We start from the raw sequence: 20,086 nt of genomic DNA on the forward strand, positions 1-20,086 counted from the left end.
GATCTTTAATGAGCTCATAATTGGAAAAAAAAAAATAATGAATTGGATAATAGGGGCCTATCTTCTTAGGCACGATTCTACAAAAGACAGGCGCCTATATCATGGTGCCCAGCGACTCCGAACTCCAGAGAAGGGCTCTGGCGCCTCTAGGCGCAATTCTACAGCCACTACTACTACTACTAATCATTTCTGTAGCGCTACTAGACATACGCAACGCTGTACATCAAAACGTTGAAGAGACAGTCCCTGCTCAGAAGAGCTTACAATCGAGTCAAGATAGACAAGCGGGGCAAGAAGGTGCATCAATACACTGGGCTCAGGTGGGAGGATTACAGAGGGAATTGGCGCTTAGCAGGTGGGTTGGAGTCAGGAATTGAAAGGAGCTTCAAAGAAGGGAGCTATGAGTCTGGATTTGAACTCTGCCAGAGACAGAGCTTGTCGTACCGAGTCAGGCAGTTCGTTCCAGGCATTCCGTGCAGCAAAACAGAAGGCATGGAGTCTGGAGTTGGCCCTAAAGGAGAAGGGTACGGATAAGGGAGACTTATCCGATGAGCAGAGTGCCCGGGGTTGGAGGGAGGGGGGAGTGTGGGAAGAGAGGAGAGATACTGAGGAGCTGTGGAGCAAATACACTCGTAGGTCAGTAGGAGGAGCTTGAACTGTATGCGGAAATGGATAGGGAGTCAATGAAGTGACTTGAGGAGAGGGGCAATGTGGGCTTAGCGACATTGGCAGAATATGTGGCATGAAGCAGAGTTCTGAACAGACTGAAGGAAAGAGAGATGGCGTAGCGGAAGACCCGTGAGAAGCAGGTTGCAGTAGTCTAAGCGAGGGGTGATGAGGGTATGGATGAGAGTCTTAGTGCGCTCAGATGCCTATAATGTAGGCCTTTAAAACCCTGGCCTAAGTTTTAAGTTAGGAGCGACTCTGGAATAGACATCTAAGTGTGACTGACAAGAAATAGGCACCTATCTTTTGAGACGCCATTTATAGAATGTCCCCCTAAATGTCTACATAAGAAAGTTTAATATGAGCGTTGTGATGAATGCTGGAGGTGTCTATTTCAGGCATTAAAAGTGGCCCACGCTGGGATCTCGTTGTCAGAAAAGGAGGCATCAGTGGCTTCACCATTTACTTCCAAAAGCCCCAACATAACGTGTGTTGCCCAATTACTCAAGTAAGTTCAAATTAATTAAGAACATCTGTAAGACCCCTGTTAATCACAGAAGCATCTTTGCAAATGATACTCTGAAAACCTGACTGGCTGGAGTTCCCCCAGGGGAGGTTTGGGAACCACTGGGTTAAAAGTGTGCACTGTAGGTCTACTCTGACTTTAATTCTCCAGTTCTGTCTCAGATCGTTTGCTCTTGTTTCTCTGAATGGCTCCAATGGGCTAAGAATCCCAGTTTGCCTCATATCTTTACATAAGAAAATAAGGACTGATCATACTGGGTCAGCCCAAAAGCCCATTTAGCCCAGTTTCCAACAGTAGCCCACTGTTTCCAACAGTGCCCAATCCAGGTCACAAGTACCTGGCAGGATCCCAAAATGTATCAAGATTTCAGAATCCCAAGATTCTGGAATTCCAATTCCAACATTCTAGAATTCTGGAATTCCAACATTCTAGAATCACAAAGAATGGCATAATTCAGGAAGTCGAGTAGCAATATTCCAGAATCCCAATTCCAACATTCTAGAATTCTGGAATTCCAACATTCTAGAATTGCAGAGAATGGCAAAATTCAGGAAGTCTAGAGAAGCAATATTCCAGAATCCCAAGATTCTGGAATTCCAATTCCAACATTCTAGAATTCTGGAATTCCAACATTCTAGAATCACAAAGAATGGCATAATTCAGGAAGCCTAGAGTAGCAAGATTCCAGAATCCCAAGATTCTGGAATTCCAACATTCTAGAATCGCAAAGAATGGCAAAATTCAGGAAGCCTAGAGTAGTAAGATTCCAGAATCCCAAAGAATCCCCAAAATTCCATGCTATTTAACCTCAGGGATAGTCAGTGGCTTATGGGGTGCCAGCTCCCAGGTATTGTCTTCTGTCTTTATTTTATTGCATTTCTTCTTGGGTCTTCGTTTCTCTCATAGGGGGGAAATGATCAATGTGGATTACCATCAAGTCATGTCATGTTATTTTACTATGTTAAAATAGCTTGAGTTAGTGGTAAAATAAACCTGTCTTAATGGTATCCTACATTGATAATTACACCCCCTACTGTCTTCATACAACAGTCCTAATATTTCACATGCGTTATCACATAACCTGGCTTAATACAGACTCCTTCCTGAGTCTGCAGCACGATAAAGATAAAGCAGCCTTTATGTACGAGGGTTCTTCAAAAAGTTTCCGCACTTTCGTATTATCGCGGGAAATGGGGCCGGAGAAGCGGTAAGAGGGCATGTCATAGAATTTCATTTGACTAGTTAGTCGGGCAAAACAGGGGGATTAAGTGGAGAAGTGATGTAATGTGCTTTTGAAATACAGTGGTACCTCGGTTTACGAGTGCACCGGTTTGCGAGTGTTTTGCAAGATGAGCAAAACATTTGCAAAATCAGCACCTCAGAAATCGAGCGCGCCTTGATTTGTGAAACCCCCCCCCCACTAACCGGCACCCTCCCCCCCGATCCAGCACCCCCCTGCCGCCATCGGGCACCCCCCCTGCCGCCATTGGGCACCCCCCCCTCGCTGCGACCTGAGGTCCCCCAACCCACCCGAACCCTCTTCTTACTTCAGTGTAGCCTCCGCACCGGCACCGGCACCGGCACCAGCATGTCCTGCCGGTGCCCGAAGATCTGCTTCCTGTGCTGGGCCTTGAGCATGTGCGCATGCTCAAGGCCTGAGAGTTCACGTTCTCTACATGAACTCTTAGGCCTTGAGCATGCGCACATGCTCAAGGCTCAGCACAGGAAGCAGATCTTCGGGCACCGGCAGGACATGCTGGTGCCGGTGCCGGTGCGGAGGCTACACTGAAGTAAGAAGAGGGTTCGGGTGGGTTGGGGGACCTCAGGTTGTGGCGGGGGGGTGCCTGATGGCGGCGGGGGGGGGGTGCCAGATCGCGGGGGGGTGCCAGTTCGCGGGGGGGGAGCAATGCCGATTCTCGTGGGGGGGGGAGCACGCTGCTGGCCTCGGGGGGGGGGGGGGGTGGAGGGTGGGAACCTATCAAAGCGAGTTTCCATTATTTCCTATGGGGAAACTCGCTTTGATAAACGAGCATTTTGGATTACGAGCATGCTCCTGGAATGGATTATGCTCGTAATCCAAGGTACCACTGTATTTAAGAAATAGTGTTTAAGGAAAAAAAGGGCGGAAACCTTTTGAAGATCTCTCGTATTTAAGCTGTCCTGGTTAGAGTGAGAAGTGGTGATTGAAATGACCTTCATGGCAGTGAGAAATATCACAGCTGTTTGATTTCCTTGACAGGGATGGAAGGGCGGCCCTTGTAAGCTCGTTCAGTATGTTTAAGTTCATCACCCTCTATTCTATGATTCAATATTGCTCTTTTCTGCTACTTTACTGGGTAAGTCTCTGAATTGTTTTGTTTTTTACTTATTTGGATTTAGTTGTAGCTCAAGGCGAGCTATATTCCATATATTATATCTATGTTTGGGATTTCCCTGACCCTGGAGGCTCACAATCGAATTCTTTATGCTTATTAAAAACTTTATATACCGCATATTAGCCAAAAAAAGGATCCAAGCGGTTTACAATTTATATTTCAAAACAATTTTGAAAAGAACTCCATTCAAAAATAGAAAAGGAAAGTCAGAAAAAAAGAACAAAAAAAATTTTTTTTTCATTATATTACAATCAAATATTCATAATAAAAATTAAATAATTACTACAAACTGAAAATATTCTTTAAAAAAATTTATCAATAACTACATAAAACAGATTGCAATCCAAAAACTCGTTTCTTCAATTTGAAAGGGCCAATTGAAAATGAGGAGTTTTTACATGTCTTTTAAAGTTCATATACGATTCTTATTTTCTCAAGTCTGTAGGCAAATTATTCCATAACCCGTGGAACTAAACAATCTCTAGTTGAGGCAAGATGAGCCTTTGCGATATGAGGAACGGCTCATTCAGAGATCGTAATAAACGCCTCAGTGCATAGAATAACACCAAGGGCTCCTTTAACTAAGCTGCGTGAGCGTTTTTATCGCACGTTAAACCCACGCTACGCGGCTAGAACTAATGCCAGCTCAATGCTGGCATTAGAATCTAGCACACGGGACAATTTAGCGTGCGCTATTCCGCGTGTTAATGCCTTAACGCGGCTTAGTAAAAGGAGCCCCAAGTTGGAAAGGTATGATGGTTGTACCTGAAATAATGCTCGATGGGCCAACATCAAGATCTTAAATTTGATCCTCAGTTCCATTGGTAACCAATGCAATTTCAGATACAGAGGTGTCACATGGTCATGAATATATGCACGGCCTAACAATCGAACCGCAGCATTTCTAGGCACTTCAGTTGTCCTCCCCCTATAACTGCATATACCAAATTGGTTTAAAACAAAGGTCCATCTAGCCCAGTAGCCCGTCCTCATGATGGCCAATTCAGGTCACTAGTACCTGGCCAAAACCAAAGGAGTAGCATCATTCCATGCTACCGATCCAGGGCAAGCAGTGGCTTCCCCCATGTCTTTCTTAATAACAATGGACTTTTCCTCCAGGAACCTGTACAAACCTTTCATAAAACCAGCTACACTACCTGCTCTTACCACATCCTCTGGCAATGCGTCCCAGAACTATTCAGTGGAGTTAGGACTAAAGAGGACTGTGAAGATTTACAAAGGGACCTGAACAAACTAGGGGAGTGGGCGACGAGATGGCAGATGAAGTTTAATTGGAAGAAATGTAAAGTCTTGCATGTAGGAAACAGAAACCCAAAGTGCAGCTATACGATGGGAGGGCTGGTAATGGGTGAAAGTACCCTAGAAAAGGAGCTGGGGCTAAAAGTGGACAAGACAATTAAGCCGTTGGCACAGTGTGCAGCGGCCTCTAAGAAGGCGAAGAGAATGCTAGGTATTATCAAGAAAGGTATTACAACCAGAACGAAAGAAGTTATCCTGCCGCTGTATTGGGCGATGGTGCGCCCGCATCTGGAGTACTGCGTCCAATATTGGTCGCCGTACCTTAAGAAGGATATGGCGATACTCGAGAGGGTTCAGAAAAGAGCGACTCGAGTGATAAAAGGTATGGAAAACCTTTCATATGCTGAAAGATTAGAGAAACTGGGGCTCTTTTCCTTGGAAAAGCGGAGGCTTAGAGGGGACATGATAGAGACTTACAAGATCATGAAGGGCATAGAGAAAGTGGAGAAGGACAGATTCTTCAAACTCTCGAAAACTACAAGAACGAAAGGGCATTCGGAAAAGTTGAAAGGGGACAGATTCAAAATGAATGCTAGAAAGTTCTTCTTTTTCCCAAAGGATGGTAGACACCTGGAATGCGCTTCCAGAGGGTGTGATAGGACAGAGTACGGTATTGGGGTTCAAGAAGGGATTGGATAATTTCCTGAAGGAAAAGGGGATAGAAGGGTATAGATAGAGGATTACTATACAGGTCCTGGACTTGATGGGCCGCCGCGTGAGCGGACTGCTGAGCATGATGGACCTCTGATCTGACCCAGCAGAGGCACTGCTTATGTTCATATGAGTGAAAAAAAATTCCTCCTATTGGTTTTATAAGTATTTCCTCGTAACTTCACCGAGTGTCCCCTAGTCTTTGTAATTTTTGACAGAATGTAAAATCGATCCACTTGTACCCGTTCTACTCCACTCAGGATTTTGTCGACTTCAATCATTTCTCCCCTCAGCCGTCTCTTTTCCAAGCTGAAGAGCCCTAACCATTTTAGTCTTTCCTCATACGGGAGGAGTTCCATCCCCTTTATTAGGGTTACCATATTTTGAGAAGCAAAATCCCGGATACATGGCCTTGACCTGTTCCGTCTCCAGCCCCACCCCATTCCACCATCCCCAGCCCCACCCCCACAAAGCTTTTTCTCTTCATTTTTGACCTCTGTGCCACATCCGGAGGGCCTCCAAGCATGCACGGACACTTGTGATGTCATCTAAGCATGCTCAGAGGCCCTCCAGACGTGGCCAGAATTTGGGACTTTCCAAAACCTGGACAAACTGCTGGGTTTTGGAAAGTCCAGGCACCCAGACAGATCTTCTAAAAAGTTTTCCTGGACATCTGGTAACTCTTCTCATTATCACCTTGGTCGCTCTTTGAACCTTTTCTAGTCCCTATGTTTTAATTAACGTAGCAATGCTGTTTATTCTTTTTTATTATATAATATGTTATTTTGTTCATCATATAGTACTGTATAAAGATAGGTGGGTTAAACATTGTTTTAAATCAATGAGAAAAATAATGCAGGTTATCAGCACGTTCACGTTGAAACTCCACATTTCAGCACATTCTCCTCAACTTTAAAGGCTAGATAGAAAAATCAATTGACGTAGAAGAACAGTGGGATCAACTAAAAGGTGCTACAGCTAGGAACAAATCTTTATTAAGAAAGAAAACAAAAGTAAGAGGAAGACCAGTCTTATGGTTCAGTGGCAGTGCTCTGTATTGCCATGCAAAATCCTTGATTCCTAGATTGGATCTTCCACTCCCTCTAGAGGGAAGGAACCCAGTCATCGTGAAAAGACAGATTTAGGAGCTGTGATTGAAGAGTTTTAGAAGGAACCCTGGTGCATGGTGCTTGCTCAGGGCTATTGATGCAACAGCTGGGCTAGATGACTTAAGAGGAGATATAAAATTAGATTAGGGGGAAATCCATAGGTAAATTTCATGGGGATGTGTCCCTTCTCAAATTTTGATATAGCTAGAAACAAGTCAAAAAAGGAAACTTTGTCTGACTTTCCAAATAAATATCTGAGAAAGAAAGGGCAGAAGGAATAGCATTCAAAAAGTAAAAAAGATGTTAGAAAGTGGAGCACAGGGAAGCATGTGGTATCTAGAAAAGTTGAGTGAAGCAGGGAAAGCAGTCAGAATGGCAGAGGACCAGAAGAAAGATAACAAAGGCATGTTTCAAGTAGTTTTGTGCAAAGGGGCGTAAAAGACTGGGTACAGGAAGCTTTTTTAAAATGTCTTCTCTATTTTCTAGCAAACCAAAATCCTAGGAGTTTATCATTATCTTATCCAAGATTTTGTTGTTGTCTTCCTATCCGTTTTAACAAGTAAGCATCTATCTGTGTTTAAATTTGGATTTCAGAATTTAGGAAGTGGGTTGGACTGAGAACTTTTCAGCAACCCCTCGTAGTTGTAGTTTTAAACTGCAGTTTCCAAATGCCTTTTCTTATCAGGATGTTCAGATTTGGAACAGTCTTCCATTAGAGATAACAAAGCCTTGATTTATATATTATTTATTGCAAGACTTTACATACTTTTTTGAAAAGTGTTCACCTTAATGTTTCTAAACTAATTGTCTATTAACTTTCAACTCTATGTGTCACAATCTAAGACCAAGTCTTGGTGCATGCACGCTTACTTGAGAAATGAGGCAACAGTGTCAGTTGGGTTCTATCTACTAGACACAACAATTTGTTGATTGAAAAGCTATATCTCTGGCAAATGATAGAAAGATATGGTTTGTTGCATTTGAATCAGCATCTTCTTGATTACCTAGCCAGCTAAATAACTCAGGCCCAAATTCTGTAACCAGTGCCTAAAGGTAGGCACCTATTTCGGAGGCGCCCATCTAGCTAGGCGCCTATCTAAATTGAATAACAAGCTCAATTAAGTTTTTTTTAATTAGCGCTGATTGAAACATAGGCGCCTATCAAGAAGACGCGATTCTGAAACAAGGCGCCTCTAGAAATTTAGGCGGCCTTCAAAAAAATAGGCGCTATGCGTGTTAGGTGTGGGCGTGGCTACATGTTAGGCGCCTTGTTGCAGAATCGCTGCTCTTAAGCGGGCTTAAGCGCTCAGCTAGGCGCCTAACTTTTAGTTGTGCCTAGAGCTGGCCTATTTCTTGGGCGTCTCCAAAATAGGTTCCGCTCAGCGTGATTCATTAAACAGCGCCCAATTTTACTTGAATCGCGCTGAACAGTGCCTAATTAGGCGCCAAACTTTTGGGCGCTTCTTATAGAATTTTCCCTTCAATTTCTAAGACTTGGTCCCTTTTCTTGGATTATGACACATATGTGCTCCCCTTAATGTAGGGTTTTCTTGTTGTGATCCACTTTGAATCTGAATTGAAATATAGCGGAATAAAAGACTTCTGATTAGATTACAAAGAAGCCCAGATGTATTTGGATCTATGAACTCCACCGGCACTGTGAAGTGGCAGGGTGAAGTGAGACAGAGCACACGGTTAGGGATGAGGGATCAACTCTGTCTCTGCTCAGTGCATCTGTAAATTGCAATAGAGAATGACACGGTGACAAAATTCATCACCGTTCCCGCGGGAAATAATCCCATGTCATTTTCTAGTATCTATTTTAGCCTCAGTCCTTCTACACCAGCATTCTTCAAAGCAAAGCTTGCGGGTCAGTGGTTGTGGCCATTCATACTCTGATTCTTATGGGAGCCAAGGATAATGAAGCCATTGTGACATCACTGATGTGATTGGCTCTTAGGCACTGGTGGAATGAGGCATTATGACATCACAATATCTGCTCTGGATACCAGAGACTGTCATTCTGTAGTGTCTTTTTCAACCTCGGTCCTTCTACACCAGCATTCTTCAAAGCAAAGCTTGCGGGTCAGTGGTTGTGGCCATTCATACTCTGATTCTTCCCTCTCTCTTTAAAGAATGACATGAAGATGGTTTCCCGCGGTTATCCGCGGGGACGGGGACGGTGATGAATTTTGTCACCGTGTCATTCTCTAAATTATTGCATGGGCTTGCATGCTGGATGTAAAGAGTACCATGGAAATGCATGACAGCAAATCACACCAGTTTCTTCAGGGATGAGTTAAATCAACGCAGCGTAGCTGAGGGCATGGTCAGTTGTGTAACAAAAGTGAAACTGATCAGCTTTTGTTCTTTTGTTTTGTGTCTCCAGTGCCCTTGAACAGTGCTTATCCGAAGCTGGCACCCTACAGACCCTTGGCACAGCTGGTCTCACCCCCCTTGATGCTTTCTGTAATATTTAATGTCTGCCTCAGTTTAGCATGCCAGACGTGCGGCTTTGTCCTGGTTCAACAGCAGCCCTGGTACTCCACCGAGAACTTTAGGTAAACTCAGGCAACGCCTTCTCATATGCCCAAATCAAGCCATACATTTGCATGAGACTAAACTGAAATGAGTCACTAAGGGCCATATTCTATAAATGGTGCTGTAAGTTAGATGGTGATAGGTGTTTTTAGTTGTTTTAATTGGCTTTAATTGGTGTGGTAATTGACCCTGTCATTTACAAACTACGTCATTTACAAATTAATGGTGCCTTATGCCTAAGTGGGTGTGGTCAGGGGGCAGAGCTGAACTTAGTGGGACTTAGGCGCTGTTAGGCACAATTCACTAATGGACTTAGACTCCTTCAATAGAGGTCAGTCATCTAAGATTTTTCTTTAGCGTCATTAGTCGTGATTTTGTTAATGGTGCCTAAGCATGATTGGGATGGGTTCGGTGTCCATTTTTGTAGGCACTGCCAATTTAGGTGTTGTTTACAGAATCCGGTTCTAAGTGTAGACACAGAGCAGTGTAGATGACAACTGGAAAATGAATTACCCTGCCTGCAATTTCAACAGGCACCCCAGGAGAGACTTGGGAGTACTGGTCGGCAAGTCAATGAAGCCGTCTGCGCAATGCGCAGCAGCGGCGAAAAGGGCAAACAGAATGCTATGTATGATTAAGAAGGAAATCACGAACAGATCGGAGAAGGTTATCATGCCACTGTACCAGGCCATGTTGCACCCCCACCTGGAATACTGCATCCAGCACTGGTCACCATACATGAAGGAGGATACGGTACTACTCGAAAGGGTCCAGAGAAGAGCGACTAAAATAGTTAAGGGGCTGGAGGAGTTGCCTTATTGTGAGAGATTGGAGAAACTGGGCCTCTTCTCCCTTGAAAAGAGGACATTGAGAAGGGACATGATCAAAACATTCAAAATACTGAAGGGAATAGACTTAGTAGAGAAAGAGAGACTGTTCACTCTTTCCAAAGTAGAGAGAACGAGAGGGCACTCTCTAAAGTTATAAGGGGATAGATTCCGTACAAACGTAAGGAAGTTCTTCTTCACCCAGAGAGTGGTAGAAAACTGAAACGCTCTTCCGGAGGCTGTTATAGGGTAAAACACCCTCCAGGGATTCAAGGCAAAGTTAAAGACAGATTGTTCACCCTCTCCAAAGTAGAGAGAACAAGAGGGCACTCTCTAAAGTTGAAAGGGGATAGATTCCGTACAAACGTAAGGAAGTTCTTTTTCACCCAGAGAAATCCGGAGGCTGTTATAGGGGAAAACACCCTCCAGGGATTCAAGACAAAGTTAGACAAGTTCCTGCTGAACTGGAACGTATGCAGGTAGGGCTGATCTTAGGGCACTGGTCTTTGATCTGGGGGGCTACAGAGGGAGCAGACTGCTGGGCACGATGGACCACTGGCCTGACCCAGCAGCAGCAATTCTTATGTTGTTATTACCCTCTCTGCAGTTTGCCACAGAAACTCCATTGCCCTACCTGCAGCTTCAACTGGAAATTTCACTATATTACCTTCAGCGACAACTCGAAACTCCAGTATCTACCAAGTAACTGCAGCTAGAAACTTCAATCCCTTTATCCTACCGGGGGGACAAGGGGGGCTGTCTGCCCCAGGTGCTATGTTGGTTGGGGCACCAGAAACCCTCCTCCTCTCTGCCCCCCCCCCCCCCCACTTCTTCCCACTCCTCCCCTCACCCTGCAAACGCCCTCTTCCCTTCCCCTGTAGCTCTAGTTGAAGTTGTTGCTTGTGGTGATGAGCAACGTGCTCCTCGTGACCCCATCGGCTCTCCCGCTGATGTCACTTCTGGGTGCTGCGCGTATTAAGTGACATCGGAGGGAGAGCCGATGGCGGGGGGGTCACAACATATAGTAATAGTAGTATTAGCAATATCATGGTCAGTGGTGTACTAAGAGGGGGGTGGGGGGGTGCTGACCGCCCTGGGCGCTGCCTTGGTGGGGGCTCCAGCACCTCTCCGACCCCCACACCACGCTTGTGCTCTCCCTTCCCCGCTCCCAGTACCTCTTTAAAATCTTTGCAAGTGCGAGTAACTACTCTAGCCTGCTCACAGCTCCCTCTGAAATTACTTCCGGGTCGCGGGGCCAGGAAGTGACATCAGAGGGAAAGCCAGCGTGAGCAGCAGACCAGAGAAGCTGCTCACGCTGGTGAAGATTTAAAGAGGTACGGGGGTGGGAAGGGAGGGCGCAAGTGTGGCGTGGAAGGGCGAAGAAGAGGGCATGGAGGGGTTGGTGCAGAAGGAGCAGGAAGCTGGAGAGGAGGACACCGGGGGGGGGGGGGGGTGCCACTGCCCCAAGCGCCTCCAACCATCACTATGCCACCGATCATGGCTATGTGCCATTCTATAAGATAGCCTCTAAATCAGGGGTATCAAAGTCCCTCCTCTAGGGCCGCAATCCAGTCAGGTTTTCAGGATTTCCCCCAATGAATATGCATGAAATCTATTAGCATACAATGAAAGCAGTGCATGCAAATAGATCTCATGCATATTCATGGGGGAAATCTTGAAAACCCGACTGGATTGCGGCCCTCGAGGAGGGACTTTTGACACCCGTGCTCTAAACACAGTGTGAAAATGGGTGCAGGATCTGTGAAGCATCCGCAGGGTTCACAGTTACACAAATGCATTATAAAATGCTGTCATTTACATGCCTTTTTTACTCAATCTGGGTGCGAGCATTTTTCACCAGCTCTATGCCTAAATTAGATGTGTGTATTGACTCTGCTAAACTACTATTATATACTTTGCTCTATAGAATAGTCTCCGGATAGGATCCCTTTTATAAAATTGCACTCCTAAAAAACCCTCCATTATCCTAGCTGCAGCTTCCTATGGGAAACTCCGTTACTCAGCATGATTCTTCCTGTGGAAAAAATCTATCACACTATACAGGCAGTCCCTGGGTTAAGAACGAGTTACGTTTTTAAAGCTGTTCTTAAGTCGGATTTGTATGTAACTCAGAAGTTGTAGATTTTAAGATTCTTCCTGCTTTCCTCTGCTCCCAGCTGACAAAAGGGCCAACTGTCCCTACCAGTGTTCCCTCTAAGGCAGGGGTCTCAAAGTCCCTCTTGAGGGCCGCAATCCAGTCGGGTTTTCAGGATTTCCCCAATGAATATGCATGAGATCTATGTGCATGCACTGCTTTCAGTGCATATTCATTGGGGAAATCCTGAAAACCCAACTGGATTGCAGCCCTCAAGGAGGGACTTTGAGATCCCTGCTCTAAGGTACAGCACGCACAACCACACACTGTTCTTAATGCGGCCATGCATCGTTCCTGGACCTGCTGCAGGAGAAGAGTAAGAGTCTATGCCACTGGAAATACTGCTCAGTGAAATCAAATGAAGCCACCAGCAACATTCCAGAACTGATATTGTGATGTCATAATGCCTCATTCCACCAATGGCTAAGAGCCAAACTCTTCAGTGATGTCACAAAGGCCTGATTATTCCTACACAGACAGTCCCCGGATTAAGAACGAGTTACATTTTTAAAGCTGTTCTTAAGTCGGAACTTGTAGATTTTAAGATTCTTGCTGCTTTCCTCTGCTCCCAGCTGACAAAAGGGCCAACTGTCAGTGTTCCCTCTAAGGTACAGCATGAACAACCACACAGTGTTCTTAGTGTGGCTATGCGTCTTTCCTGAATCTGCTACAGGGGAAGTGTAGGAGTTTGTAACACTTCATTTGAGTTCAATGAATTCAAATGAAGCCGTGACTGCATTCTTAAGTATGAGTCACTCTTAAGTTGGGTGTCTGTAGCTCAGGGACTACATATGGATAGACCATTATCCTACATAAAGCCTTCATTGGAATCTTCACCAGACTGCTTGCAGCTTCCCACTGGAAAGTTCATCCCATTACATGCGCTAGAACTCTGTTTTTATTGGACACAGAAACTAAGTTAAAGTTTATTGTTTCAGTCACACCCTGAAGAAAGCCGCAACACGACGGTTGAAATGTCTGTCCCACTTACTGTGACACAGCAAGATCCGGACAGCTGCAAGACACATAATAGACGCAAAGCAAAGCATGCAAAATACCTCTATGACATAAATCAAATAATCCAGCTTGCTATGTTTTTCTAGCCCAGGAGCATCTTAAAGGGAGCAGAATGGAAGCATGCATCCCAGTTTCCCTGAAGAACTCCTCCCTAAGAGCCTCCTCCCCTCTAGAGACCCCGCTCTAAAAAGAACCCTCATAGAAAGCCCCCTCAAAAAGAGCTCGCCTGAAGATCCTCCCTCTCTTTTAATAATAATAATAATTTTATTTTTATATACTGCTATACCAAAAAAGGTTCAAAGCGGTTCACAACATGATAAAATACATACAATCAATTAAAAAAAAACATTACAATCAATAAAACATTAAAACAGTCGATTAAATTGGACTATATCAATTAAGAAACATTAAAATTGAAGTACATCAGTTAAGAAATAAATTAAAAAGTTATGGTTCTAGGAGGATACAGACATGTCAAACAGACGGGTCTTTAATGTTTTCCTAAAATCAAAATATAAAGAGGTCTCTAATATATAAGCTTTCCTAGCCACATATTCAGTTTAGCGGCCTGGTAGGAAAAAATTCTGTCCAAAAAAACTTCTTGTATTGGCAGGATTTTAACGGGGGATAGTTAAATAAATTTATTCTACGTGTACTCATGTTAAGATAATTCAACCAGATGTGGGAAGCAAGATAGTCAGGTAACATCCCCAAAACTGATGCTTATGTTCTTATGAAAGAGAAGAGGATAGCAGGGTACAGATAGAGGGTTACTTAGGGGACATTAAGTAAATGGGATATAAATATCCTAGGTAAGGAGCACTTACAGGTCATGGACCTGGTGGGCCGCCGCAGGAGCAGACTGCTTGGCACGATGGACCCCTGATCTGACCCGGCAGGGGCAATGCTTATGTTCTTACCTTAAGCCAACTCTGGTGGTCTAGGGTAGGCCTGGCAGGAATGATCCAGTTCTTCTTAGCCCTACGGATACTGGGTACCTGCAACATCTGGCGATAGAGGCTCAGGCTGACATAAAGGTTGGACACAGTAATACAGTAGATGATATTGCTTATAACAAGGGTCACCAATGGAAAATCCAGACCTCCCTAGACCCGCCCCCAAGCCCGCCCAGTCCCACCCATCCCTGCCCTGGTTCCGCCCCATCATGCCCCGTCCCACCTCCAATCCCATCCCCCGCTGCCTGCTCTTGTTGGGCAGGACATCCGCGCATGCACAGATACGATGCAATAACATCATGCACATGGCGTGGCAACACAGAAGTAGTGACTGCAAATCATCCCTTCTTGGCCTACCCTAGACTACCAGAGATGGCTTACGGTAGGCTCAGGGGACATATGGGGGTGGGGGAAGGGTCACTGGGAAGGAGGGACTATCCTGGGCAGAGAGGAGGAGGTAGCTTCCATTGTTCCCACACCAGCTCCTTTAAGGAATTCTCAGCCTGCTCATTATTTGGCCCAGTTCTCCTGGGGTGCAAGGTTCGTGGCCAGTTACTTTATTCACTACATTAGTAACTTCCATGGTAAACAAACTGTGTTAAAATGTAACGAACCCCCCTTAACTGGATCATTTGTCCAGTTAACTCTGTCTGCTAATTTCTTTTTCCTAAAAAGTATCCAATAACATTGAACCAGTGAAAGTTGCTACTTTAATTAGTTAACTTTAATTAGTTTAATTGAAAGGTCACTTTGGGCAGTCACAAAACTTAGAGACTTGAAGAAAGCACAGATGGTTTATTAGCATATGTATGTGACTCCTGAGCTCCAAGCTGGCTTCAGAAGTCCCGAAACCAGGAAGTTACAGAGATAGTTATACATTCTTCTGGCTAAACAACTGAATTCTAGAAAAAACTTTTCACGTGTTACTTTTCTTAACAATCATTGGTGCTAAGCTCGCACTAGCAGGTCATTAGCAGGTCACTTATCTAGGCCCTGCAGTCTTTCTGTTACATGTCGTTTATGCTGAGATAGCCATAAGAAGTTTGAATGTCCAAGCTAAAACACTCAGTGCAGGCAAGCTAGAACATGAGATAAGTTAGGTCTGCAGCTAAACATAATTCAAAAAAGACAAAAGAACTCCTAAACCCCAAGCAATGGAACTGGATAGGGGGGAGAGACAAGAAAAGGAATGGTAAATCTACTCAAAAAGCAACTCAATAATAAAGTTTAAGTTTTAAATGCTCGGAAAAGCCCTCAGTCACACAGCCACCCGCTGGAAACTCCCAGAAATAATGTCTGTCACTGGCTTACACCCAGAAGAGTGTTAACTGTGAAACATCCCCGGGCTTTCTCCGTGCTAATAATAAGTGAAGAAAGTGCACCCAATAGTGCTGAGTGTGAAAAAGTATATATAAATCAAAAAAACACACTCTACCATTCACTAAAACTGTCTCTACCCCGTATCCAGGGGGCCAAAATAAGAGAATCAAACGTCCATATCCAACAATGCAACAGTCCAACTAGAAGTACATAGCTTCTCCGTTCTGTCAATCTAAGCTGTGTCGGATGATTTGGGGGATACAGCGCAGTCCAGTCGTTCCTGAAGAAGGGGGTCTTCACCCCCGAAACGGAGTCCCGTTGGACGAATTTGACATCTGGACAAATTTGATATCTAATGGCTGTTGTGTTCCACGGAGAAGCTATGTACTTCTAGTTGGACTGTTGCATTGTTGGATATGGACGTTTGATTCTCTTATTTTGGCCCCCTGGATACGGGGTAGAGACAGTTTTAGTGAATGGTAGAGTGTGTTTTTTTGATTTATATATACTTTTTCACACTCAGCACTATTGGGTGCACTTTCTTCACTTATTATTAGCACGGAGAAAGGCCGGGGATGTTTCACAGTTAACACTCTTCTGGGTGTAAGCCAGTGACAGACATTATTTCTGGGAGTTTCCAGCGGGTGGCTGTGTGACTGAGGGCTTTTCCGAGCATTTAAAACTTAAACTTTATTATTGGGTTGCTTTTTGAGTAGATTTACCATTCCTTTTCTTGTCTCTCCCCCCTATCCAGTTCCATTGCTTGGGGTTTGGGGGTTCTTTTGTCTTTTTTTGTATTTCTACATCTCCCATTATTTTTGGGTTTTGCTATTCTTCTATTAGGCTAAACATAATTCAGCATTTTATTAAAGAGAAAACTTAGTTCAACACTTAGGAAAACCAGTCCCAGACTCCTTCATAATTAGTAAGTTAATTTACACACACACACACACACACCCCTTGTACTAAGCCACGGTGGAGGTTTTTACCACAGCCCAGAACGCTAAGGGCTCCAATGCTCATAGGAATTGTTGAAGCGTTGGAGCAGCATCAGAGCATTGAGTGCTCCAGGCCCTAGTAGAAACCTCTATCATGGCTTAGAAAAAAAAAAAAAAAAGGGGGGGGGTTAATTTGTTAATTTAATTACATTAGTTAACTTTAGGGCATTGGTCTTCCCAATCAGAGTTAACTTGTTAAATTTAACTGTACATCACTAAATATTGGCAGGCTATATTTAAAATTTAACCACACCATTGACATGCATCCAAGTCTTCCCAGCAAGAGCCCATGAAATGTTTTCCAGTCCAATATAATCAGTCTTTGGCGCAAAAAATTCTAAAGCTAAGATTTGTCCTCCTAAATCTGGTCGTAAATTGGGTGAATCCTTTGAATATTGTTTACTCTTTCCAAAATTACTAGGATTAGGGGGAATGCGATGAAGATACTAAGTGGTAGATTTAATACAGACACAGCATATATTTCAACTCTGGAATTCGTTGCTGGTGAATGTGGTGAAGTCAGTTAGCTTAGCAAGGTTTAAAAAAGGTTTGGATAATTTCCTAAAAGAGAAGTCCATAGGTCATTATTGAGATGACTTGGAGAAATCCACTGCTTATTCCTAGGATGAGCAGCATGAAATCTGTTTTACTATTTGGGATCTAGCTAGGGACCTGGGTTGGCCACTATTGGAAACAGGGTACTGGGCTTAATGGACCTTCGGTCTATCCCAGTAAGGCTGCTCTTATGTTCTTATGTGAGCCGAGTATAGGACAAGCCAGCCATTGTGACATCACTGCTGAGGTTGGCTCTTAGGCATTGGTGGAATGAGGTATTATGACATCACAATCTTAGCTCTGGAATGTTGATACTCTTTGGGTTTCTACCAGGTACTTGGGACCTGGGTTGGCCACTGTTGGAAACAGGATATTGAGAACATAAGAACATAAGAAGTTGCCTCCACTGAGGCAGACCAGAGGTCCATCTTGCCCAGCGGTCCGCTACCGCGGCGGCCCATCAGGCCTATTGCCTGAACAGTGGTCCCTGACTAATTTTTGTAACTTACCTCTAATCCTATCCCTTTGGTCTGTCCCAGTAGGGCAATTCTTATGTTTTTATGACCTCCATGTGATCTATGAGTTACTGCTATAGTAATTAGTACCTAAAATATTTTGTTGAGGATCAAAGTTTTGATGCTAATTGGTTCTTTTGTAGTGCATGCAACTTGGGCAATGGAAGCCTCACCAACTTGACAGACACCTCCATGAATGTGGATGAAGAAGCAAAGAGGAAAGGTTATGCAAATTATGAAACCACCACACTGTTTATACTGACAACCATCAACGACATCATCGTGTCGTTTGTATTCTCCAAAGGAAAACCTTTTAGGCAACCCATATATACCAACTGTACGTGTAATACGTTAGCAAATAGAAAACATTTGTGATAGCCTTAAAGTTCGCTCTCCCCAATCAGATCTATTTCATTTTATTATTTATAAAATAAATGACTCGGGCATTTCTTCCCTACCGCTGTCTTTCTCTCTCCTTTCCCCTAGCTCTCTCTCTCATCTAACCCCTTCCCCTTACCTAATGGCATTGTCTCTACCTCCCTCTTTTCCTAGTCTATTCTCTCTCTTGCTCTTCTCCCCCTCACACACAAAGTACATTTTCTCCCTGCCATTCTATCATGCTTTTTCTTGCCTCTCCTCTTTCAATTTCTCTTTCTCCCTCTTTCCTTCTCCTTCTCAGGCACTTATTCTCTCTTTCTTCCTCTCTTTTCCCTTTCTATCCCCTCTGTTTATTTTTCTCTGTCTCCCTTCTCTTCTCCCTGCCTCCTCTTTTCTCCCCTCCCCTTTCCCCTCTCAATTCTCACAACAGGGGAGATATGATAGAGACCTTCAAGATCATGAGGGGCATAGAGAGGGTGGATAGGGACAGATTCTTCAGACTGAAGGGGACAACAAGTACGAGGGGGCATTCGGAGAAACTGAAGGGAGATAGGTTCAAAACAAATGCAAGGAAGTTTTTTTTCACCCAAAGGGTCGTGGACACTTGGAATGCGCTACCGGAGGAAGTGATCAGGCAGAGTACTGTACAGGGATTCAAACAGGGATTGGACGGATTCCTGAGGGATAAAGGGATCGTGGGATACTGAGGGAGGAGCTGGGATGTAACACAAGTATAGAAAGCTAACCAGGTAATAAGTATAGAAACCCAACAGGTCGTGCATGTGCAAGACCGGAGGGTTAGGACTACGATGGGAAGATAGGACTTCAATGAGAAACCAAGGTGGCAATGGAGCCCCTTCTGGTGATTCAGACAGGTCGTGACCTGTTTGGGCCGCCGCGGGAGCGGACTGCCGGGCAGGATGGACCTATGGTCTGACCCGGCGGAGGCACTGCTTAGGTTCTTATGTTCTTAACACTCACAGCATTGGATGGCCTGACTTCCTGGTTGGCTGGGAGAGCATCTGTACCCCACATCCTGCGCAAGACTCTCCACTTCCAGACCTTCCAGTGCACTGTTCACACATTAGTATTATTGATATACTTTCTGGAACCCTCCGAAGATAGGTGATCAAGAATTTATCCTGAAACTCACTTCTCTTCGTTCATATCTCTTACCCCTTGCACTCTCAGTTCAGAATCAAACGGAAGCTGTGAGCTCCAGGCTCCTGAAAATCACAAACGAGTCAAAAGATACAGAGAACCACAAAATGTATCACTAATAATAAAACCCTAAGCGCACATGCGCACTCCTACCTGCGTGATCCGTGCTCTGTAGCTCCGTGGCTTTGCATGCGCAGTAGAAGGAGTCAGCGGTGGTTTCTTCTGCGCATACAGAGGCACCTTAAGCAGGGACGCATGGAGGCGACTCCTCCCTCCCGCCCTCACTCCATTTAACACAGCGCGGCCCACGGTCTGGCCGGCTCCCTTACAGTCCCTTGCCGAAGTTATTTTTAAGTTCAAAGCCGCCACCGTGGCTCCTCTCACGAGCCGCACCTGCGTCGGAAGCCTCTCTGATGTTATGTCAGAGAGAGGGCTTCCGACACAGGCGCGGATCATGAGAGGAGCCGCCGCAGCAGCTTTAAACTCAAAAATAACTTCGGCAAGGGACTGTAAGGGAGCCGGCCAGAAACAAACAGAAATGCTGCTGCACAGGGAAGTGGAGGGGGAGAGAATGCTGCTGCACAGGGAAGTGGGGTGGGGGAGGGAAATTCTGCTGCTGTTCAACATGGAAATGGAGGGGGAGGGAATGCTGCTGCTGCTGCACAGGGAAGTGGAGAGGGAGGGAAATGCTGCTGGTGAGAAAAGGGGGCTGGGGCTGGAAGCTGAAAGGGAAAAGATGGGAGAAGGGGGCTGAGGGGGTGGTAAAAATGGGTTTGGAGCTGGGGCTGAAAATAGGGGACATGTGAGGGAAGGAGGCTTTACTAGCACCCGTTAATGTAACGGGCTTGAACACTAGTATGAAAAGAAATGACCCAGACAAAAATGGCACTTTCTAGAAATGCGGAGGTGCAGACGAACCTTCTCCTGTCCTGTGCTAATATTATATACAGCGAGGTCAGTTTATGAATAGACCTGTAGCCTGTCTTTTTAGTCCGTAACACTAAGGGCTAGATTCA

General features: G+C 44.8%; 1 protein-coding gene across 17 annotated transcripts in view; it reads left to right on the forward strand.

The window, feature by feature from the left end:
- Window positions 1-20,086, forward strand: part of LOC117366928 (probable cation-transporting ATPase 13A4) — a 111,921-nt gene that overhangs the window by 82,489 nt on the left and 9,346 nt on the right. For 6 of the 17 annotated variants that reach the window (XR_004540660.1, XM_033958975.1, XM_033958977.1 and 3 more), the window contains exons 24-28: window positions 1,065-1,174; window positions 3,432-3,528; window positions 7,134-7,206; window positions 9,037-9,208; window positions 17,675-17,868. Coding sequence is in view for 14 of the 17 variants with exons in the window: in XM_033958975.1 (XP_033814866.1) it covers window positions 1,065-1,174; window positions 3,432-3,528; window positions 7,134-7,206; window positions 9,037-9,208; window positions 17,675-17,868 (646 nt within the window). In the remaining 3 variants the exon portion in view is untranslated. Of the gene's footprint in view, window positions 1-1,064; window positions 1,175-3,431; window positions 3,529-7,133; window positions 7,207-9,036; window positions 9,209-17,674; window positions 17,869-20,086 lie in introns of those variants that run through there. The other 11 variants (XR_004540661.1, XM_033958976.1, XM_033958980.1 and 8 more) reach the window with 6 other exon arrangements.

This window comes from Geotrypetes seraphini, chromosome 9 (assembly GCF_902459505.1).
Source record: "Geotrypetes seraphini chromosome 9, aGeoSer1.1, whole genome shotgun sequence".
In the NCBI taxonomy this organism is placed as follows: Eukaryota; Metazoa; Chordata; class Amphibia; order Gymnophiona; family Dermophiidae; genus Geotrypetes; species Geotrypetes seraphini.